Source organism: Motacilla alba, chromosome 1A, assembly GCF_015832195.1.
Source record: "Motacilla alba alba isolate MOTALB_02 chromosome 1A, Motacilla_alba_V1.0_pri, whole genome shotgun sequence".
In the NCBI taxonomy this organism is placed as follows: Eukaryota; Metazoa; Chordata; class Aves; order Passeriformes; family Motacillidae; genus Motacilla; species Motacilla alba.
This window is the reverse complement of record NC_052031.1, coordinates 50,054,702-50,076,617: the sequence shown is the minus strand read 5'-3', so window position 1 is coordinate 50,076,617 and position 21,916 is coordinate 50,054,702. Positions and strand designations below refer to the sequence as shown.

The 21,916-nt window shown below is 50.1% G+C and overlaps 3 protein-coding genes across 11 annotated transcripts; 1 reads left to right on the top strand and 2 right to left on the bottom strand.

Annotated features, from left to right (window-relative positions):
• Window positions 1-15: 15 nt before the first annotated feature.
• Window positions 16-12,108, top strand: GALR3 (galanin receptor 3). Of its 8 annotated transcripts, none has more exons than XM_038153225.1 (4): window positions 16-229; window positions 5,828-5,939; window positions 6,078-6,199; window positions 6,786-12,108. In XM_038153225.1, exons 2-4 carry the CDS (start codon window positions 5,850-5,852, stop codon window positions 7,681-7,683), a joined length of 1,110 nt encoding a protein of 369 aa, XP_038009153.1. In that variant the 5' UTR covers window positions 16-229; window positions 5,828-5,849; the 3' UTR covers window positions 7,684-12,108. The 8 variants fall into 8 exon arrangements, 7 of the variants coding, with proteins under 7 accessions (XP_038009153.1, XP_038009150.1, XP_038009151.1 ...); XM_038153222.1 differs by adding an exon at window positions 5,159-5,236 and having other exon boundaries at window positions 5,828-6,199; XM_038153221.1 differs by lacking the exon at window positions 16-229 and adding exons at window positions 4,488-4,623; window positions 5,159-5,236 and having other exon boundaries at window positions 5,828-6,199.
• LOC119707794 (noggin-like) lies at window positions 238-3,410 on the bottom strand. Its single transcript, XM_038153229.1, has one exon. The coding sequence runs from the start codon at window positions 3,377-3,379 to the stop codon at window positions 2,615-2,617; it is 765 nt and encodes a 254-aa protein (XP_038009157.1). The 5' UTR covers window positions 3,380-3,410; the 3' UTR covers window positions 238-2,614.
• Window positions 12,109-12,254: 146 nt separating the features above from the next.
• On the bottom strand, window positions 12,255-21,866 carry ANKRD54 (ankyrin repeat domain 54). Of its 2 annotated transcripts, XM_038153226.1 has the most exons (9): window positions 21,538-21,866; window positions 21,179-21,226; window positions 16,834-16,932; window positions 16,317-16,388; window positions 15,851-15,898; window positions 15,612-15,736; window positions 14,674-14,781; window positions 13,936-14,006; window positions 12,255-13,832 (listed from the first exon to the last, which is right to left on the bottom strand). In XM_038153226.1, exons 1-9 carry the CDS (start codon window positions 21,803-21,805, stop codon window positions 13,814-13,816), a joined length of 858 nt encoding a protein of 285 aa, XP_038009154.1. In that variant the 5' UTR covers window positions 21,806-21,866; the 3' UTR covers window positions 12,255-13,813. The 2 variants fall into 2 exon arrangements, with proteins under 2 accessions (XP_038009154.1, XP_038009155.1); XM_038153227.1 differs by having other exon boundaries at window positions 12,255-14,006; window positions 21,538-21,820.
• Between the last annotated feature and the right edge of the window lie 50 nt (window positions 21,867-21,916).

Here is a 21,916-nt window from a genome sequence, read left to right as displayed (position 1 = left end):
GCTGTCTCCTGCTGATGGAAATAACAGCATTGTTGATGCCGCCTGCTTCTTCTATGCTGTCCTATGGGTCCAGCAGCATCACCCTGGCAGATCTGACTGCTGCAATTCCCCACTGAAGCAGGGGTGTTTCCCAAGCCCTTTGCAACCTGTGCCACCGGCAGCTGGTTAGGGAAAGAGGACATGCCCCCACCAAAGCTCCGGTGCTCCTTTCTCTCCTTCTCACTCTCAGGTATTACATGTGAGGCTTGCTTGGTCCCCAGCTACAAGGCTTTGCCAGTTGCTTCAGTGGTCCCAAACCTGTCTTGGGAGAGACATCTTGCCCCAGAGAGGCCATCAGGCAGTGAGCAAGCTGAGGTGGCAGAGGCCAGCAGCATGGTGAGAGGATCTGCATCTGACTGAGGCCAAGGCCAGGGGCAGAGCAGGTGGCAGAAGCCTTTCATTTTCTTCCATATGGCAGGAATCTCTGGATTTGTTCCTTTAAGCTGTGCTGTAGTACTTCAGCATTCAAAAAGGCACAAGTGGGACCTGGGCATCTCTTAGGATTGCTTTGTTTGCATCAGTTTTGTTCCAGATCAGAAATTGTGTGTCCTGCCAGCTGCCTATGTGCTGAATGAGTAGCTGCAGCCAGGGACAGATTCTAGCTGAAGTGGAGTGTGCTGTGCCTGAGTGCTGGAGCACTGGGTGGTATCAGCAAAGACCTCCTCTGAAGTCCTTATGTGTCACTAGGCTCTCAGGGAGCAAACTACAGGGCAATAATGTCTGACCTGAGCCAGAGCAACTGCAGAAGAATACAGGTGTTAGTCCAGGATTGTAGGGCTTTACAAGGATGCAAAGGACAGGGGAAAAGTGTGTCTTGTAGGTTCAACAGGACTGCAACCAAACCCTTTTAGAACAGCTGGTAGTGTAACTGTGTGCTGATTTTGTTTAATTTTCCACCCCCACAGGCCCTGAGCTCAGCCTGCTGATAAACTATGGTATGGAGTTCCCTTTCTGTGGCACCAGGCCCTCACTGCCTTTTCAACAGGCAGTATTTTGGCAGGGGGAAGGCAGGGAGATTGCTCTCAGGCCCCTTGTGCAACCTGAAAGAGATGAAAGTTCAGCCAGATGGGCTCAGGGAGGTTTGAGACCCTAAACTGAATCACTGCTGGTTTGAGCCCAATGCATGTGCACCCCTTGCTCCCCCTACCTACACACCTGTACCACTCTCCCTCACATTTCTCTCCTGCTGGTCCCCAGCCCTGGTCTCCTCCTCTCCCCTGGCCTTCTGCAGGCATCCCTGCTGATGCCTCTGCTCTGCTCAGGGCAGACAACCCAAGCAGTTTAACTCTGCTCCAGCTTTCAAGTTGTCCTCATTGGCAGAGCAGCCCTACAGATGTCTCTCTGCTCAGCTGCAGGCCAGAGCAGCAAGAGCAGCCTCCCTCCTGTGATGCTCACAATTGTTTTTGCATGCACGTGTGGGCTCGCCCTTTTGCTCCTTTTCTCCCCAGACGCACTGACCTCCCTCTCCCCTCCATATCTCGGGTGCCTCAGCAGCCAGCTCTCTGCACTCTGCCTGCTTCAAGGCCAAGCTCAGCAGCAGGCTGTGGAGCTGTCTGGGGAATAGATTGTTTAGTGCTGGAATCCCAGGAAGGCAGGAGGGTCAGATGGTGGCACACTGGTAATGAATAATGCCATACTCATTGACTTGGAGGCATCATGTTAATATTGAATTGAGGCACATCCTCCTGCTCTTTATTGCTTCAAGGCCTTCCAGCCTAGGTCTGATCTACAGCTGTAGGCAGCTTTGAGCCCAGAAAGCAGAAGATTGTTTTGCTGAGTGGAATGTAGAGGCAGATGCCACTCTTTGAGGATGCAGTTCCCATGCTGGGCTCCCTGACCTACCCCATACCCTGTATGCAGCTCAGGCAGTCCTGAGTCTGGAGCTGTCACCCTCTGCACTGTGGGATAGGTGGGGGATCCATGTATTTCACCCATTTTACCTCAAAGTCGGGGACTATCCTATCCCGTCCCATTTTCATACATACCTAGACCCAGAAATGCTTCCAGTCCTAGGTCATGGCTCACCTCCCACTTCTATGCTCACTAGGCTGCCTTGTTGCGGCCCCCAAATACCCCACTGCCCCACGATTCACTCCAGCCCGTCTCCGCATTGCTGTTCCCACCCCGAGCAGTGACCCACCTCTAGCTTTTGCTGGAATTCCCTTGCCCTGGCTCCCTGCCTGCAGCCCTGCCCGGGCAGGCAGGGGTGCCCCAGCTTGGACTGAGCTGGCTGGGGCTGGTGCAAGCGGAGTCTGAACCTGCCGTTCAGTGTCATAATTTTTCCATCCCTCATCCTTTGCCGGAGATAAATGCTGGGCAAGGGCCTCCGCTGGTCTTGTGCTAATGCCTCACGGCACTGGTGGGTGAGGGGCAAAGCAGCTGCACCCCCCACCCAGGGGTTTTGGCGAGACAGAGCAACGACCACAGCCATCCCCACTTCCTTCTGGAGGTTTATTTCTGTTTGGGGGATTTCCCCCCAGCTCCGAGGGCAGTCCAGGCACATGTTCGCCTTTTCAGGCCTTTTGGCTGCAAGAAGAGGCACGGGGAGGTGCCTCTGTAGCACCCCGCAGCCCCCTCAGCGGCAGGAGCACTTGCAGGCGGCCACGACGGGGTAGGGGATCTGCCGCCAGGTGCAGTTCGGGGGGGCGGGGTGCTGCGGGGTCCAGCAGTGCCAGGCCAGCAGCTTGATGCGGCTGAGCTGTGCGGGCCGGCAGGCCATGCCGGGGGGCCAGGAGCAGCCTGGGGGGCCGGTCTCGCACGTGGTGTGGCGCACCCAGCGGGGCCAGAAGACGGGTCCCAGGTCGACCCAGGCGGAGGTGAGGCGGCAGGTGGCCCGTTCCACCAGCCACTGCCGCAGGCGGCGGGCCAGGGCCCCCGCTAGCTCTGGGGACAGCTCTGGGGCGGGGGGCAGCAGGCTGCGCAGCTCCAGCCCCTCCACCTCTCGCCACAGCTTGCGACGATATCGCCCGGCGCCCTCGGCCAGGTCCCTGCTCATGGACTCCAGGTTCTCCTCGATGATGCTCCCGTTGCGACTGCGGGGCTCCTCGGTCGCCATCCAGAAGGGGTCGAAGGCCGAGCCCAGGAGCCGGCGCAGCCGCCCGGGGCGCAGGTGCCGGGGCTTGGGGGCGTAGCGATAATCCTCGGGAGACAGCGACAGGCTGTAGGGCCGCGCTGCGGCCGAGGGGTGGCCGCGCAGCAGGTGAGCGGTGGGGTCAGCGGTGCTGGACGGTGGCAGCAGCGGCTCCCGAGGTTCCTCCAGAGGCGGCGGTGGGCCTGGGCTGCCCGGCGGTGGGAGCAGGCAGAGGAGGAGGAGGAGACAGCTGCGGTGTGGTCCTTCCATGGCGAGCAGCGCTGTGGCAGGCTGTGCCCGGCTGCGGGCTTGCACTGTGCCGCATCCCCTGGGTTATCACTGCGTCCCCAGGCATGGCCTTCCCCTTTTCCCTGGTTACAGCGGCTGATAGGGAGCTGGCAGGGACACCTCGCTCCTTCCCACCAGAGGGGCCGGTGGGGGTGAGAAGCAGCATGGTCCCTCCTGCCACTGAGCCAGCAGGGATAATTTGGGCTGCTGTGGAGGGGAATGGGCCAGCGCCTCCTTCTCCACATCCTGCACCATCATTGGAAGAGGTACCCACAACCTTCCCAATAAAGGGAAGCTGGTGGCCTTCGAGTCTTGCTGAGAAAGGATCACCAAGCTGCACTCAGTGCAGCTGGAAGTCCTCAGGGCGCAGGTCCTGTCACCAAGATGCACATGGCAGTGGGGCTGCATGGGTCACTGTCCTCTCCTGGCACATCAGCCAGCCCCCATGTGTCTCCAGGCAGCTGTGATGCAGCTGGACCTCTGGAGGTGGCCATCCTGGAGGTTTTGTCCTCCCTCCCATACTGTAGTACTGGTGGAGTGGAGACCTGAACTGGATGGAATCCAAAACTGGCTTTCTCCTCCTTCCCTAGGTCAGACATTGTGGGAGAGGCTCAATCTGCTCAGTGCTACTAACAATTAATTAATAAATCTAGTATCAGCAATTAATTGCTCATCCTCCAGAGGGTTTAGGACCCTATATTTGAGGGACAGGTCATGGATGAGGCTCACAGCTGTGGGATATTTACGTTCCCTGGAAGTGTTGGAAAACACATCCTGAAAACCCAGCATTGAGAGGTGGCTGCTTTCACCCTCCATCCTCCCTTTTCCACCAGAGAGTAGTGAGCTTTCTCTCTGCCACCCCCTTCTCAGCAGGAGGAGCAGGGAGCAGCTGAGCCTGCAGGAAAGCTGGGCAGAGAGGAGTTAACTCCAAACCCAACCTCAGGGAGAGGGGAAAAAAAAACAACAGAGAACTATGGATCAGCAGCAAGAGCAGAGGGAGGGAAAAGGGGGAGTCAGAGAGAGAGGAGAGGAGCTCCAGCAGAAGAGAGAGCAGAGCTGGTGGTGGGCAGGGGGAGGCAGTGGAGCACCAGGCAGGAGTGACTGGGATAACCGAGCTGCCCAGATAAACTCCTCGGTAGTCTGCGTCCTTCCACTACCACTGCGTGGGCAGGACTGGAGGTCTCCCCCTCAGCGAGCGGCAAAGCCGCAGGCCCTTCTTCAAAAAGGTGAGTACTGGCTTCCAAAGCTGAAAGGTGGCTCAGGCTCCCTGAGCAGAGACACCCTGGTGCATTTTGCATGCTCAGAAGGAGACTGGGCTCCTCTGCTTCAGTGAGCAGATCCCATGGGGCCAGATGGATAAGCTGGAGGGTAGCTATCAGTAGGACAGAGGGGACCAAAGACACAGAGAGGCAGGAACAGTCTCTTAGTGTGATAAACAAAGAAGCTGGGAAGCAGAAGTGGCATGAGCTGAGGGATGTGGGAGCATGGAGTGAAGGAGCTTGCATGACCCAAAACCGAGTTAATTGCTTGTCAACAGTAGCTAGATAACAGTGTCTTTCCTTCTCTGTTTTTGCTCAGAGAAGGACAATTTGTTCTAATGATAGCATAACAAGGAGAAGGCTTATTCAGAGATAGGCTGTTGATGTTCCCTGCCTGAGCACAGTGTTACTCAGGGCTGGAGGAAGTTTTGCAGCAAATCACAATACCTTGAGCTGTGATAATAACAGGCTTCTTCACAGTGATCATCATGTTGTATTTCAGGTGGCTCCAGGGTCTCCTCCCCATCTTCACCTACCTGCCACCATCCAGCTCTTGATCACCTCTCAGCATCAGGAAAAGGTGCATTTAGTTGCCTTTCCTCTGTAGAGCATAACTACTGCACAGGGAGCAAGGAGCAGCCAGCTCCAGGGTGGAGGGGGTCCCAGCTTAAGGAGTTCCCTTGGGGTGGAAATGTGTTGGGGTGCTGCTGCTGTGGGGTGTGATCCAGGCATTGGGTCCCTGCTGTGGGAGGTGGCACAGCCCTGGGCTGAGTGTGCTGGGAGCACTTACAGCCCATGGGAGCCTCCTACCCCATGGCCCTGTGCCAGACCCTGTTGAACACTAGCCAGGGTTTAGAGTTGCCAAAGCAAGCAATCCCTAGGGGTTTAGCAGATTTGGGAACATAGGAGGAAGGTGGTTGAGGCCAGGTGGTAGGGCAGGAGGGATCCTTTGGGGTGCTGGGAGCACAGGAGATGTTCGGATGTCAATGTGAATCTGGGCAGGAGAAAGAGGCTTCAGCCAGGCAAATGTGGGCTGACTGACCACAACAGCATTCTTGCCAGTGATATCACATATGTCTTAGTGGCATTTAACCAGCTGCTTGGGATTGGCATCTCTAGGAGAAATGTGTCAAAGGCTGGAGTCAGGCACCATCCCTTTCTTCCAATGCAGGTCCCTGCAGTCTGACAAGAAGATGCCAGGGGGATTGAACATCTCTTCTGACAGTCTGGAGCTACAAGCAGCAGGGATTATTGTGCCCATCATCTTCTCCCTCATCTTCCTTGTGGGTACTGTGGGAAATGGGCTGGTGCTGGCTGTGCTGCTGTGGAATGGCCAAGTCAAGTACTCCACCACCAACCTCTTCATCCTCAACCTGGCTGTGGCTGACCTGTGCTTCATCATCTGCTGTGTCCCTTTCCAGGCCACCATTTACACCCTGGATGGGTGGCTCTTTGGGGCCTTTGCCTGCAAGGCTGTGCATTTCCTGATCTACCTCACCATGTACGCCAGCAGCTTTACCCTGGCTGCCGTCTCTGTTGACAGGTAAGTGTCCCCTTCCCTTTGAGTTCTGTAGCTTAGGGACACTGTGTTTGCCACTCTTGAGCTAAGGGTGGGAGAAAGGCCACTACTTACCCTGTTGGGTGTCTGTAGGAAGCAGGTCGGGTCTCCCCAGAGGTAGGGCCAGCAGAGCCAGTCTCCCCAGCTCCCCATGCCCTCCCCCTCAACCAATTCAAGCTCTCAGCCTAATTACCCAGTGCTCGCTTGGGAAGGAGGGGAGTCCACCATGCATAAGCAAGAACAGCAAAACCTCCAGGGCAGCAACACAACTCAAAAGGAACAGGAGAGTCCTGCTCCTATCCTTCTCTTACCCGGTTCAAAAGATACAGTGCTTGCCTTTCCTGAGCTAGCACAGCAGAGAGTGGATGATAGAGATCCCAGGCACACTGTTGGAATGACTCTGATAGTTTTGTGAATTCACTGTAACCATCAATCCCAAAAAATTTGGGAGGGAAGAGATGGGTGGCTGCATGGGAAGGAGTATAGAGATGGCAGCTCCACAGGGCAGGAGGAATACCTCATCCCACCCATATTGTGTTTTGTCTCTCCTTCTCCTTCACCTCTTTGCCAGGTACTTGGCCATTCGTTATCCACTGAAGTCCCGGGACCTCCGCACATCGCGAAATGCAGGAGTGGCCATTGTGGTAATCTGGTCACTGTCGATGCTCTTCGCAGGGCCTTACCTCAGTTACTACCAGATAATCCATTACCACGGTGTGCCCATCTGTGTCCCCGTCTGGGAGGACCAGCGCCGAAAGATTCTGGACATCCTCACGTTTGTGTTTGGATACCTGCTGCCTGTGACCGTGGTGAGCCTGGCATACTCTAGGACCATCAAGTTCTTGTGGACTTCTGTAGACCCCATAGAAAGAATCTCAGAGTCTCGGAAAGCCAAGAGTAAGGTCACCAAGATGATTGTCACAGTGGCCATCCTGTTCTGCCTCTGCTGGCTGCCCCACCACCTGGTCATCCTCTGCTTCTGGTTTGGCCACTTTCCCTTCAACCGGGCCACTTACGCTTTCCGCCTGGCTTCCCACTGCCTTTCCTACACCAACTCCTGCCTCAACCCCATTGTCTATGCCCTCATCTCCAAGCATTTCCGCAAGCGTTTCAAGCAGGCCTTCACCTGCCTCTTCTTCCAGAACAAGATCAGGAAAAAGAAGAAGAAGAGAGTTGGAAGGAAAGTCCATATGGTCAGTGTGGAAAGAGGTTTTGCCAACAGGACAGGAGATTTCTATGGAGGTAACACTGAAGTGACCCAAGCCCCAGAAGAGAACACCAGGAAGAGGGACCATGAAGGTGCCAGTCGTGACAGAGCATGGACTCAGCAGGTACAAGATGCTATGGCCTCTGTTCAGAAGGAGCTACTGGAAGAGGAAGTTTTGGCAACAGCTGGCCATTCCCTAGATGTGACCCCTCTAAGAGGAACTGTTGGACAAGACCAAGAAGAAGCCCTAGAAAAGCACTAGAGAGGCAAGAAAGAAGTCTCTATTTGCATCATGTTTTGGGCCCACATCACAGTGGTTTTGCTTTCTTCCAGGATCATCATGCCCACGCCTTATCCCCACTGAGATGGTTTTATGTTAGAGCTCGCACATTCAGACCCATTACACTGAGTTCAAGTCCCCCAGAACTCCTCAAACACCTCCTCCATGATCCTGTAGTCATGTCTGAGACCTGCCATCATCCCAGCTCAATATTCATAGTAAAATTTAAGTGACTGCAACAAACATCCTTTTCTTTAATTGCGTATGGTGTTTTATTAGTGATGAGTGGATCCTGAATATGTAACCCTTAATGTGAGGCAGGTCTGCTGCACCTGTAATTTCTTAAGAGAAGGTGAAAATTGGGAAGCTTAGGAGAAAGTGTTTAGGGAAAGCTGTGGCATTGTGGGACACCCAGACTTCCACAGTGAAGCTGGGAAACAGTTACAGGTTGTCATGGCACTTGTGGGTGTCCTGAGCTCTGCATGGACTACAAAATCCTCTGGTCTCCTCACTTGTTCCCGTGCATGGTGCTGGAAGTTGTGTCAAAAGTAAAGGAGTTTTGGCCCCAGCCAGTGCTGTAGGCATTATACAGTGGGGCTGGGTGACACCAGGCAGCTTGCAGAGCTGTGATGTGCATGAGCAGAGCCATGATCTCCCCCTTATTTTTCTTCTTTTTCTGTTCCCTACTTCTGTTTGCATAAATCTTTCCTTTTTGCTTTGTCCTGCCCACTCTTAATTCCCAGCTGACAATGGTATTTCTAATGCTCACTGAAGCTGTTGTTCACCTTGCTAGAGCTCGGCTCCAAGGACATCCCTTTTTCTGTGTGGAGGCTAACTGAAGAGGAAGGCCAACAGTGCTGGGAATTAGTTTTCTTTTTTCATTCAAGTGCTTGATGTTGCTTTCTGCCCTTTGAGCCTCCCTTGCCTCTCTCCCTGTTTCTGATTTTTCCACTTCTCTCCTTTCATGGTGGCTGCCACTCCTCTACAGCGGATCTCTTTCAGAAACGTGTCCAGTGTGCCTTCCTGGGAACAAGTGAGTTCTGCAGCCACCCTCTGCACATTATGCTATGGCTGGTGGCCAGCTCACATGGTCTCATCATTTCCTCAGGTGAAGACTCACTCCACAGCCCAAAGTGTTGGAGGGAGAAGGGAACAGCAGTCAGGAACAATGATGTGGCACAGCTGGACGCTGCCTGTTCTTGGCTAGAAGCAGCTGAGCTGTTGCTCACCCCTGATCCTATTCTTCCTAGTCCCAGATTGCAAATGGGGCAGATCTGATCAGGGCTGACTGCTGCACATTGGGGTGAAGCCTAAATGAAACAGGACAGAAAAGATCTTGGGGAGAATGTGCATTTAGCATGACAAGTGGCTGCAAGCCCTGGGCCCCTTCACTACGTTCTGCTTGGTGGCAAGTCCCAATTTTGGGGAGCACATGAGCAGGAAGGGCAGGTGCTGGGCCTGGGATGGGAAGGCTCTGGAGCCAGAAGGGAATTCCTGTCTATCCAGTACCACTTTACATGCTCCAACTGGTTTCTCAGCTCAAAAGCAGAGGTGAAGCAAAGATGTCTCATCCTTGATAGAGAGACAGGTTTAATTAAAACTGAAGGAGTTTGATTGCTGCTTTCCACGCAGCCTTCCCTCCAGACTGATTTGGCATTCTGCAGTCTCTGCTCCCAGCTTCTTGCCTTAATTAATTACTCTTTTTCTCTTATTTTCTATCCTACTTTTTATCACTCAGGCTGACAACCCTCATCTTTAACCCTGCAGGGACTGGTTTGTCACATCAGTAGAGTGCAGCTGTTCCCAGATCTGGAACAGGGTAGATGAAATGGGAGAGGTGTAGATGAAATGGGAGCAGGTCAGGGTTTTGCATCTAGTGGTAAGCATCAGCTCTTCTCTGTGGAGTAACTTAGTTGTGCCAACCGTGTGCTGATTCTGGTGTCTGCCATCTCCCTGGCATGTGTGACATGAGCCTGACATACTGGGAAGTGCCAGACCCAGGTGCTAAGAAGCTCATCCTGCTTATGACCTTGTGTGTAAATCTGGCAGCCCTGGGAAGGGAATTCTGGTTATTTGCTTTTGGGTTTAGCTGCTGGTTGCTAATCTATGACCAGCAAGGTTGCCAGCTGATTATTTTAATTCTTCCATGTGCTCTCTTCCACTCTTAGAGATTTCATAAAAAACCCCAGAGGAATGCTGTTTGCCATACCTCCTTTATCATCTTCCTAATCAAAACTTGCTGATTCCTCCACCTAGTCACCCCACGGGCCCTGGCCTGCCCAGGGCTGCTCCCCCAGGCTGGCCAGGCACAGTGCATGAAGAAGCCATCTTTTTGTAAGGATCCTTCTGTGATAGAAGAGACCTTTGCTCGCAGAGTGAGCAAAGGAAGTGGAGGAAAGGGTGAGAAGTTTGCCAAAGATGCTTCATGGGGCTTCCTTAGCAGCACATAATTGCTGTGCTGGATTTGAAGTCTGCTAGAAAGGCAAAGGTGGAGGAAGTAAATGAGTTTAGCTGTTGGAGATTAATTATTTCGGCTGCTGAAGAGCTGAACAAATTCTTGATGTTGACACACATTGCAGTGTGTGCTTTGCACTCAATTGTGTGAGTGAAGTGACTGCTCCAGAGAAAGGTCATTTGCTTAGTAACATCCATGCATCTTGCTGGGAGGCCTTGTCAGAGCTGTTGCTTCTGCTATGGCTCCTCTGTGAGACACAAGCAGGCTCTCAGCTGTTTGCTTGCTCCAGGCAGATCCTCAGTCTGGCTGGTTTTGGTTGCATCTTACTACAGTACAGCAGCAGCCTTAGGGCCAGGGAAGTTGCTGCTGGTTTCAATGGCTGGGAATTCTGCAGATCACATCCTCTGAATCAGGAGGGGAAACAGAGTTTATTTGGAGGTCAGGTAGTGGTGAGGGGGAACCAAAGCCTAAAGTGCCAGTTGATATCATGGCCCTGAGAATGGGGACAAATCATTGCCCAGGAAGGGATATGGGGGGTGCATTTGATGGTGTAGCACAAAGAAAATGAGGAGTTTGGACTGGTTCTAATGGCAAAATTAATAGCAAAGGGAAACCTGTGCTGTTGTTTCCATTCTCCATTACTGCAGCAGACACCTCTGGGAGACACAGAAAACTGCCACCAGCCTCATGGGTTGTGCAGGGAAATCTGTGGCACAGGGCGCAAGGACAGAGAAAAGCTGCTGGGAGAAGCTGAAGCCTCAAGGCCAGAAGCAGGAAGAAAACAGGCAGTTCCAGTCAACAACTCTCAGCACAGTGGGAAGCCATGTTTTCTCCTTCCCTGGAACAGCTTCTTTCCTGCCCAGCACCTAATTCTCATTCTGGTTACAGCTGCTGAGCATGACAGGGTAGTTAAGGCTCTGGGTATGACTGGCTGATCAAAGAAACCTAAAACTTTTCTCCATCCAGTGCCAAACACATGATATGGCTCAGGGCAGCCCACAGCTTCAAGCCCTGAGGCAGGAAAGCAGAACTGACTGTGGTGATTCATAGAATACAAATCCTACATGATACGTTTTTTTTCTCCACTGAAAACCAGATGTGCTTTTCTCTTTCTTACCTGGTGTTACTGCTAAAGCAGTGGTAAAACTTCCTACAGCCATTTAGTTTTTTATTGCCTCTCCTGCCATGGTGGGAGCAGTGTGGCAAAAGAAGCAGGACAATTGCTCCTGGCTGGCTGCAGCACCCCCACCTTTCCCCTCTGTTGGGAGCTGTTAAGAAAAAACCCAGCACCAGGCAAGAAAAAAGCCTGAAGAGCTGTGGACAACATCACGTGTGCCGAGACTAAAAGCTTCACTCTGAGTCTCAGCTAGATGTGTTCCTGGGTTTGAGGTAAGCTTGTAAGAGGTGTCTACTTAGAGACAACATCAGCAGCTGAAGTAACTGCAGGGATAAAGAGTGTTTTAGCCACGTGCTCTTCAAGCACCTTAATGGTCTCCTCAGCAACAAGGCTGCTGAGGGCAGAAGCGCTGACAGCTGGGTGTATGTGGACATCAAGACTGGGCTGTAAAGATGGGAAAAGACAAGGTCAGTAAAGACTGGGCATGAATTCCCCTGCTCCTCACACAGGGGCCACGCTGGAAGTTCTCTGCCCTGCCTAGATATCCCTCCCCAGCCCCTCATCCTCTTGCTGTCTCTTCACAGCACAGCCATTTTATTCGGCATGGGGCAAGGCACGACTTCTGCCACTGGGCAAGGCTGCTTCTCCTCTCTGCAAAATATCTCATCTTCCCGCTTGAAACACCCCTGCTGGGATTTGCTTTCCTCTGTTTGTATGCTTTCACAGCAACTACCTAGATTTTAAATTTGGATTTCTTGGCTGTGGAAGTCAGGATCAGAAAAGGTCAGCCAGCAACCCTGTACTTCGATCTGCAAACAGAGTGGTGATTCAACTCAAACAACTTTGTGTTGTCTCTTCTGATTTGAGGACCAGGTATGAGAGTAGCGGTTACCAAATTCAGTGCTGTGCATGGGGCCGGGAACAGAGCCCATGAAAGAAAGAGGAATGGGCCGCTCTGAAAAAGAGAACTTGGCCGAGGAGTCGTAAAAGGCTGACAGGATTTTATTGAAGTTGAAAATACAAAAAGGTCAGATTGTCTCCCACCCTCTCAGCATCCTTCCCATCCAGCACATCATAATGAAGTATCAACATGCACAGTGACAGCTCCAGCCCAGCCATGAGACTGCTGCTCCCAGCTGTGTCCTCCAGCAGCCCACAGATGAGCCCATCTAAAAGCCTTGCCTATTTCTGATATCTCAGCTTTGAACAGAGGTCCACTTAGCCTCTTCCGGGACAAGAGACAGGTAACAGAGAGCATGCTGACCTAAAGTTCTCTGAAGAATGCTCCAGACTGTGGTTGCTGCATATTTAAGTTGAATCTTAATAATAAACTCTTTCAACACAGCGACTTCCAAGCTGGTGGGATAGGTGTGGCTACCAGCACACCATGGTGTGGTACACAGGTGGGAACTCAGATCACTACTGACATGTTCCTGTCACCCTGTTGCTGTTGGTGCCCTACCAACGAGATTTCCTGCATCCCTGCTCCACAACAAAGCAACCTAAATCTTCATTGCTAACCACAGTGGGCAGAAGCGAGACAGCAGCAAGAGCATTTCCCTGCATCCTTCGTAGCTGCATCACTTCAGGCTCCCAGCATAAACCATAATCCTGCACTTAAGGTTCTCCATGACAAGCAAGAGATACAGAATGGCTGTGCAATGGGTTTGGTGCTGCTGAGGCAGAGGTAAATCCACCTCCATCCTAGCCCAATAATACAGCTGAGTGTGGAATACCTCCTGTCACAACTGGACCTCTTGCCTGAGTCTGCCAGTAACAGGAAACACAAATGTTAGTTATGGTGGGGCTTTTTTGCAAGATATAGATGTCTCTGACTAGAACTGTGTTAAGACTGTCATCCTCCACATCCTATTCTTGCAACAGGGCAGCTCTGACCTGCTAGGTGCTTTTTGGAAGTGTAACACTGTAATATTTAAGCACTAACTTGCAGAAGACTTAAAAAATGGGTCCAGTGAAAGGTGTTAGTCTAGCCATGAAAAACTTTCTATCCCATTTGTACCCAGACATTCTCTGCCCTCTGACAGCAGGCTATGCGGAAGGTGAGGATTAAGCCTCAGTGCATGTTTTTTAAGGCAGAATGTTTGCTCAGGTTCTAGCATGCAGAATGAAAGATGTGTTCTTCTCCTAGCACAAAGCTTTCTTCTGTTCAAGGCATTCACTTTCTCCCTCATGCAATTGAGCAGTATGGAGGTGGCAAAAGGTGCCTTTCCCAAGCAGGAATGTTCCAAGCATGTCTGTGATGCTGGCCAGCTGCTGAGTGCACTAGTCAGGGCTGGTAACTGCACATGGCATTGGTCACCACCTACATCGAGCTGATGTACTTAGGAGAAGGCAAACTATCTCTGGAAAGGACACCCTATTCATTGCCAGCCCATCTGGTAAAAAGTAGAGCAGCTCTTTTACCTCAAAGTCACAGCTGCAGCATTCTTGTCTGTTGCCTTTGTTGTGCAAAGCCTGCTGCCTTCTCACGGGGCAGCTGTGGCAGCACCAACATGAACAGTCTGAGCACCACTGGAGAGTCAGTCTGGGCAGGAATGGCTGCTGGCAGCAATGTTTAGTCAATGATCTGAGAAGCAAACTTCAGCTTCCTTTTCTAAGGCTTCTCCTGCTGCTTCAGGAAGATGGTTTGGCAGCCCATTACCTGTTGTCCATCTTCTGCATCTGCAGGCTGAGTGACGTGAAGCTGGCCAGGAGGTCTGTAACCTCATCCACCTGACAGAAGAATACAGATGGCCATCAGGGAGGGGAATGCAGCTGTGCAGCCACTCAGCCCCACAGAAGAAACCCCCATGCAGCAGGGACCACCCTTGCACTAGAACTGCCACAAATGCCCATGCTGAACTTATACTAGGACAGGATCCTTTTGGTGCCAACAATCATGCAGGAGGGCTACTATCCTCATCATCAAACAAGCCCTAATCTAAGGCAATAGGAGCTTCTCCCCATCCTTCAAGAGGTGATGCGTGACCTCCACTCCATGTGATTTAGCCAGTCCTTAAAATACAAGCATGTGGCTACATTACCCAAAACTCAAACATGGTATCAGGGTTATTTCCTCTAAGCCTGTTTCTAGGGGCCAGTCTTTTGTAGGAAAAAAACCCCAGGCCCTGCAACCCCGTGCAGTTGTGCTGACCCTGGCCTTAAACTGTGTCCTCAGCCCATCTGATCCTCAGCTTCTCTGCTGCTTGGCACTGTGATACTTTCTGCATTTTGAATTTTCACCTAAAGGAGTACCATGAGTCACCATGTAACTTGCCCACTTGCCCCAATGTGAGCAATAACTATGTCTTCAGTGCACCACTGCTCAAGCAGTTGCATTCTCCTGAATGCAGGAGTTCCAATGCAAGGAGGTGAGTCAGAGTAGCTCAATGCTGCCTACCTGCTCCTTTGTGCTAGTCATCTGTAGCCTGGAGCAGAGGTCATCCAGCTGTTCCTTTTGCTCATGCCTCCCCAGACGGTCCAGGTATTCCCGCAACATCTGGATAATCTGAAACAAACGGGCATAAGAGGCAAACATCAGAGAGCTGCACCAGGCTGGAGCGTTTCTACAGGAAAATTAAATTGCCAAGCACAGCCTTGAAGCTGCAGAACATGGCAGAGTACGTGACCCCAAAAGCTGAACCCAGGCAAAGCAACCACATGGCACTAATGGCAGCATCAGAGTCCAATGAGTCACCAGAGGCGTTCACCAGTCACAGATTGACTAGCTGTGATCCTTGTGCCTGGTTAAGAACAGGGAAGAGAGATAAGCCCAGCTGAAGCAGCACAAAATCTAGCCCTGAAAGCATCCAACTTTTCTTTATGGCTAGTTAGCTTCCCTCACTGTGTGGAGCAGGGACTTCTAATTCCAGCAGAATCTGCTCAGGCACAGAGGATAAAAATCCTTGTGTCTATGTGGCTCCTGAAGTGAGGCCCATGCCCCATGCAATTGCAGGCCCAGGAGTGCTTTCCTATTCCATGCCTCTACATACTGGAGCAGGGTAGACTGTGTTAGGAATGCAGAGAATGTGTACAGCACAGCTACAGCCTCGTGCCTGGTCCCTCTCCTCCTACAAGGCATCTCTTATATCATGGCTGAAGAAAAGAGTATGCTCCACACAGCCCAAGAATCCACTCAATGCATCCTCAGCTTACCAGAGCCAAGGGAGGCCCTGGAAAAAATTAAAGTAGAGGCTGGGAAAAAGGAAGGTCTCTGAAAATGGAACTCAGATTCTTCCCACAGCAGTTATGCGCCTACAGACAGGCATTTAAGTAAAAGTGGCAGAAGGTTGCCAGGGGCTGCACCCCATTACCAGAACATGGGGCTGTTCCTTTTACCTGTTTCACTTCAAGGCGTACAGCCTCCAGGCTGTGGGAGAATCCTTCCTGCAGGATATTCAGCTTTGACTTAGCGAGGTGCAGTGGGGTTCTGCCAGCTCGATCCAAGGCATCAACTCTGGCCCCTGCAAGATGCATGATCAGGGACAGTGAGGTCTGTCACCAGGATTTGGTGTCCCTGGAGAGTTTCAACAGGGCAGGAAGGGAACAGGCTGTAACTGTTACAGAGGAAATGTTACCTCCGCGAAGCAGCGTGGTGATGACAGGAACGTGGTTCGTGCAGGCAGCTGGGGAGGGAAAACACAGGACACGCAACTCAGAGGTACAAAAAAAAAAAAAGAAAAAAAGAGTTTCTGCTCAAGCACAGAGCTTGCTGCTTCCCAAAGGGCTTCTCTGCCAGAGGAAAGAGGAACAGCTCAAATGCTAGGGTACCCACCCACTCAAGCCTGAGTACTCTATCTGGAACAGACCTTGCACTCCTTGGGGCTGGCAGAGGGAGGGAAATCAATTTTTTCAAACCTTTTCTTTGACTTTAAATCTTTGTGAGGAGTGAATCTAATGAAATGCAAAGAGTCCCTCCTAGGTCCTTAAATTTGGGGATGCATTCTGTGAGGCACAGGCAAGAGGATGGTGGAGAGGAAAGGAACAGTAAGGAGGTTCTCACCTCACTTTTCTGCATGCAAAGCTCGTCTGTGTGGCACTTACCCAAGTGCAAGGGAGTATTGCCCAGCCCATCTCTCTGGTTTGGGTCAGCCCCATGGTCCAGAAGCAGTTGGACTAGAAACAAGGAAACAGAGATACATCAGTCCCTTCCCTTTGCCCCACAGGTCCATGTGGCAGGCACCAGGCTGCCCTACAGGTATGCTTCTGTTCAGCTCATCAGCTTCCTTACTGAGACAGGGACAGGGGTTTACACAGCAATGCAGAAGGACCCACAAAGCCATGCAGTGCCACTGCCCCTGGGCTCCCTGATGTGAAGAACTGGGAGGAAGGACACCCTTCCAGTGCCCACTGGACACTGCACCAGTACAGTCCTAGAATTGGGAGGTCTTGCTCCCCTTCCAGCAGGCAGACATGGCAAACCCTGGGGCTAGAGTTGGCAACTTTGACACAAAAGGAACAGAAAAGAGCAACCTTTGACAGGTGCTGAAGCAAAATAAAGAGCACCCTTCAAAATCCCTGCCACAGAGAGGCTGGCAGACAGAACTCCCCCCCCACTCACCGATGTGATCGTTGCCATTGCAGGAGGCAAAGTGCAGGGCTGTCCGGCCTTTGTCGTCTGCAGCACAGGGATCAGTTCCATCCTCCAGGAGTTGCTGCACTGACAGAACCAAGGAGAAAAAAAGCAGGTAAGCTGAAGGGGCACCTGATCAGAGAGGTAATGCTATCTGTTCTTTTGGGGGTAGAGAAATGTGCTGTCAGCTGCTAATTTAACTGGACTTGAACCAGTTACCACCAGTATCCTAGCTCAGCAGAACCAGCCTAAGCAGCATAACCTCCACCCTCTGATTCAGCCTTCACCACCTTCCACATGTTGCCATAAAAGATAAGCCAACAGCTCTAACGGCTAAAGACCCACCTAGCCAAATTTTCAAGCTCCAAGGACAATCCAGCAGCAAATACCTAGAGAAGAATACAAAAGGATAGGAAGGACATGGGGCTAACTCTTGGTTTTAGTCAGCTGCATCTCAGGCACTTCCCAAGCTAGAATTAGCATCCTGTGCTTACTACTACCCCTCCATGGGCTTTCCCTATGGATTTACATGGTCATTTTCTGCACCTGTGTAAACTTTTGACATCAACGTGGACCCGCGGTCAGAAGTTTCACAGTGTAACCACAGTAGTGAGAAAAGCCACTTCTTCGTACCTGTTCTGATTATGCCCCTTCCTAACCAATGGTGACTAGAGTTTGGGAAGAAGGCAGGGGAATGCTTCGACCTGCTAAGAGCAAAGAGATCAGTAAAGGGTGGAAAGATTAGGGGCATAAAAATAGCACCCACACAATATGTGTTAGGGGCATCTGTAAGGGCTGTTACTTCTGTTGTTTTGAGATCATCCTGATATACTACCTGGTGTGTAAAATAGAGCTCATTCCATAGCTGTTAAAAATGCTGACAGGTTCACTACATTTTGAGATCTTTAAACAGCATATTCTACAACAGTCAAGACTGTTTCAGGCCACCGAAAGTCACCATTCATCTCAGCTTCCAGAAAGTGAATTACAGCCACCTTTGAATCTCTTCCTGTACACATTCTACTTCGAGTGTGGTACAGAACTGAAAAGAACACCTAAAAAGATGGAAGTGGTATTAACATGGAATGTTTGATACTTCAGAAGTAAGAATGGGAGACTACAGTGCCCCAGTGAGAACCATTAATAGGAACAATTTAGCTACGCTTCCCCTGAACCAAGTAAGAATGACATAACCTCTCCACCCAGTGCCACCACAGGAAACTGCAAAGATGTTAACTTGTTGATGAAAAATAAATTAATCGTAGCACACTTCCTCAAGTTGCAGAGAAAACAAGACACAAGAAGACTGTAAACATGGGAACCTGTCTATCAAATCCAAGGTGGATTGAAACCAAGACTTCCATAAAACTGCATTCTTTCATCTTTCTGTTGGAAATGATATAACTTTGAAATTAATTGCTTTAGTTAATCATAATCTATATAGACAATTATAAAGAATGTGTGATTCCTCAATTATTCTTAGCCAGTATTTAGCAAAGCTGTCATAGTGTACTTTTGTAGGAACCAGCTTGGGGAAACTACTGAAACTTTAACTGTTGATAAACTAACTCTGATATGCTTCAATGAACAAAACCAGAGAAAGATGTATGGTGGAGGTTGGACATCTGGAATGCAGAATTTATGGACCACGAAGACTTTGCAGAAACCAGAAGATAAACAAGGGACTAACAAAGACTCAGTGTATGTGTTGGAAAATCCCTACCAGAGGAAAAAGATACTAAAAAGACTAAAAATATGGACTAACTAGTATGAGAAGTGAGAAATCAGTAACCCAAGAGGACAGAATACTAATTAATAAAAGAGAATTATGTAATTTATAACCAATGAACATTAATTTCTTTGTTTGCTAAAAAGTATAGATAAGTGAAGGAGCTTTATATCTGTGTCTGAGTGGAGGCCAGAATTTTGTGAGCCACACAAATCCCTCCGGACCAACAACAAAGTAGCATCTTACACACTAACATGAAAAAGAAAGTGTTAGAGGGGTTTATTTACCCCAACAATTTTGAAGGATTTGGTAACAATTTACTGGTGACCCAGGTGAGACAACACATTTGATGTTCACAGACTTACAGGATCAAGGACTTTGGTGCACTCTGACAGACTTTTTCAGGGAAACTTTTCAATCCTCTGATCCAGGTGAGTTCAAGACAAAAACCCCTGGGAGTTTATTAAGATATTACTGAAGGTTTAAATAGGTGTACCTAATCATAAGCTTGCACTCTCTAACATATTAAGAGTTAAGAAAGTGATGATATACTTGGCTATTTTCTACGAAAAGTCTGTAAAAACTCTGTAAGTGAGTATTAATGGAATTGTGTTTGAGTCCCACTGCCTAGTGGGAAAACTAAAACTATATAAATGACTATGAAGCAGAGTCTTCACCCTCTGCTTTACCCAAAAATAAGTCAGACGGTGCTGCTTGCACAAAGAGCCACGTTGTGGTAGGGCTTTGCCCAGATATTTTTGTGCTTATTAAAGCCTGTGGTATTTGTTAGTGCTGGAAAATGCAAGTGTGTGGTAATGTGAGTGTGTCATAACTATAAATTGAGTTTGTATGAAAATCCATTGGCTGTAAGAGTGTTGAAGCCATTGTATGTTGACTGTGAATTTTAGGGTATTTGGTGTGTACTAAGCGTTTGGTTTTGGGTAACATAAACGGTTAAAGCAAGGATCATTTGCTCAGAGCTCTCTCCTAGCGTCAGCACAGCACTGCTACTGTTTCAGTGACCGGAATCGTAGTGGCGCGCACAGAGCGCTCTCTCGTGTCCGTTTTAGTCATTGCTGGAACTTCTATTTAGTGCGGGTTTCCCTTTTTCTTCCCGAGCGCAGGAACAGGGGGAATACCCAAACGTTCGCCTTTAGGTTGTATTTTGCAGCACTGGAAAGAATTTTAAAGCAATTCTTTAACTTGGACACAGGTAACAGAACATTGTATTCTCTGGTGGCTAGATTATCTATTAGATAATAATAATATAAAAAAAGGCCAGTTCATGGTATTTTACACCAAAATGGTATTTTAGAGTTGATGCTACATTGTCAAAAGAAAGAGAAATGGAATGACATACCACACATAGTAGCTGAGGCAGTGATGAGACAAGAAGCCAAAGATAAACACAGAGAAACACACTGGGGAGCAGAAGCTATTAGAGATATTTCAAACATCATGTAATAAGTGTAAAAATACCAGGAATCTAAAGTGTAATCAGTAAGTGTAAATATGTTTGCAACACAATCCACAGCCCTACAACAGACCTCCTTGAGGGACTACAAAAAGAGGAAAGTGTCCTGGAGTTTACAGGCAAACAGACATTTCTGAGTCACCTCAACAAGAGGGATATTGATACCTATTGGCTTTAGCTGACACGTTTTTTTGATAGCTGCCTGCACCAACAAAGCAAGAGAAGTTACCAAGAAATTGTTAAAAGGGATAATACCCCGATTAGGAATAAAGGATCTATGACATATTATAACAAGACACAAGCAAAATTTTTGCATTTTAATGGCTTAAGTTTTGCTAGATACTCAATGATTTAAGTGGAAGTAATCTTAAAGGAAAATAAAGATCACTTCCAAAGGGGGGAATTGTCAGAACTTTTTAGTAATTTTAGTTAATGGTTTTAATTGCCTTTTAAGTTGATTGTTTAGTCATAATCAATAAATATTTATTAATTATAAATAGTGTGTTATTCTTTTATTACTCTTAGCCAGCATCTAGCAAAGTTGTCATTAAATTATTTTTGTAGGAACACAGATTGCTAAAACTTTAAGTTTTGATAAACTAACTCTGATATGTTTCAATTAACAAAGCCTGAGAGAGAAAGATGTAGTGTTGAGGTTGGACATCTGGAAAGCAGAATTTATGGACCACAAGGGAATTTTGCAGAAACCAGAAGAGTCCAGCTCTGGCCCTGGTTCTAATCTACTGGGTCATGCTGCCTCATCATACAGGGTTTGGCTTAGATAATCGTAACTTTTCCACCTAAATAAAAACATTATTCTCTTGCTGCTTACAACGGGGCAAAAGAACATACCAAAACAGCTGGGACAGTGCAGGGCTGGTTTAGCTCCAGGCAGATGGAAAACTAACACCATGAACCAGATGCATTGAAAAAGTGAACAACACAATAACCAGCCCCACTCTGTTCAGAGAACAAAACTGGGTTTTAAAAAAGCATTTTCTAGATCTGAAGCATCTAAAGCATCCTGTTCACAAACCATCTGCACTCTCTTCCTCCTCTCCAAAAGTAAGAGCCCTTGAGATACTGCCCTTCCAAGAAGAAGTCCCAAGTGGGACTGAGAGAAGCCTTACCTGTGTCCAAATCATTGCTATTGGCGGCTTCGCGCAGCCTCTTCAGAGCTATGGAGGAAAGAAAGCAATTACTAGAAAGCACAGAGGAAAAAGGCACGTTTCCCTACTGAAACATTCCATCCCGGGGCTCGAGCACAAGTGCGGGGCCAAATCACGCTGCCACTGGCTCCAGACCAAGGCACCAGGTAAGAACGGTTCTCCCGGTCTCCTCCCGAAGCACGCCGCGGGCCCGCCCACTCCTGACGGGCACCCTCCCTGGCAGGACCGGCGTGCTTCCCCAGCCGCCCACCGAACAGCGCCGACCTCTCTCCCGAGGCCCGTGCGGAGCCGGCCGAAGCAGGGGCTGTTCCGCCGCTCACCGTGCGCCTCCTTGCCCGTCGGCCCCAGCCGGCGGTGGAGGCGGGCGGCCCTGCGCAGGCGGCGGGCCGGGATCTTGCCCGCGGGCTCCTCCCGCTGCCACAGGACGTGTAGGTAACCGAGGGGTGCGCCCGGTCCTAGTGGAGGCAGCGCGATGCGCGGCTGTGGCTCCGGCTCCGACTCCGGTCCCGGCTCTGACCCCGCTCCCGGCCCCGGCCCCGGCCCCGGCCCCGCACCAGGCGCGCCCTCAGCCCCACCGCCGCCCTCCATCCCGTCACGGCCCGGACCGGGGAGAGGGGCGGGCCGTCGCCATAGCAACGGGGCGGGCCGCGTCCTCTCGACCAATGAAAGGCGACGCAACCAGTGCGTGCAGCCAATGGG

Excerpts from the sequence above, each read along its gene's own strand:
- ANKRD54 (XM_038153226.1), bottom strand. The coding sequence starts at position 21,805 with ATGGAGGGCGGCGGTGGGGCTGAGGGCGCGCCTGGTGCGGGGCCGGGG. Across the intron at positions 15,899-16,316 it reads CAATACTCCCTTGCACTTGG|CTGCCTGCACGAACCACGTT; the intron begins GTAAGTGCCACA and ends TTCCCTCCCCAG. Across the intron at positions 15,737-15,850 it reads CACCACGCTGCTTCGCGGAG|GGGCCAGAGTTGATGCCTTG; the intron begins GTAACATTTCCT and ends TGCATCTTGCAG.
- LOC119707794 (XM_038153229.1), bottom strand. The coding sequence starts at position 3,379 with ATGGAAGGACCACACCGCAGCTGTCTCCTCCTCCTCCTCTGCCTGCTC.
- GALR3 (XM_038153223.1), top strand. The coding sequence starts at position 5,850 with ATGCCAGGGGGATTGAACATCTCTTCTGACAGTCTGGAGCTACAAGCA. Across the intron at positions 6,200-6,785 it reads GCTGCCGTCTCTGTTGACAG|GTACTTGGCCATTCGTTATC; the intron begins GTAAGTGTCCCC and ends CCTCTTTGCCAG.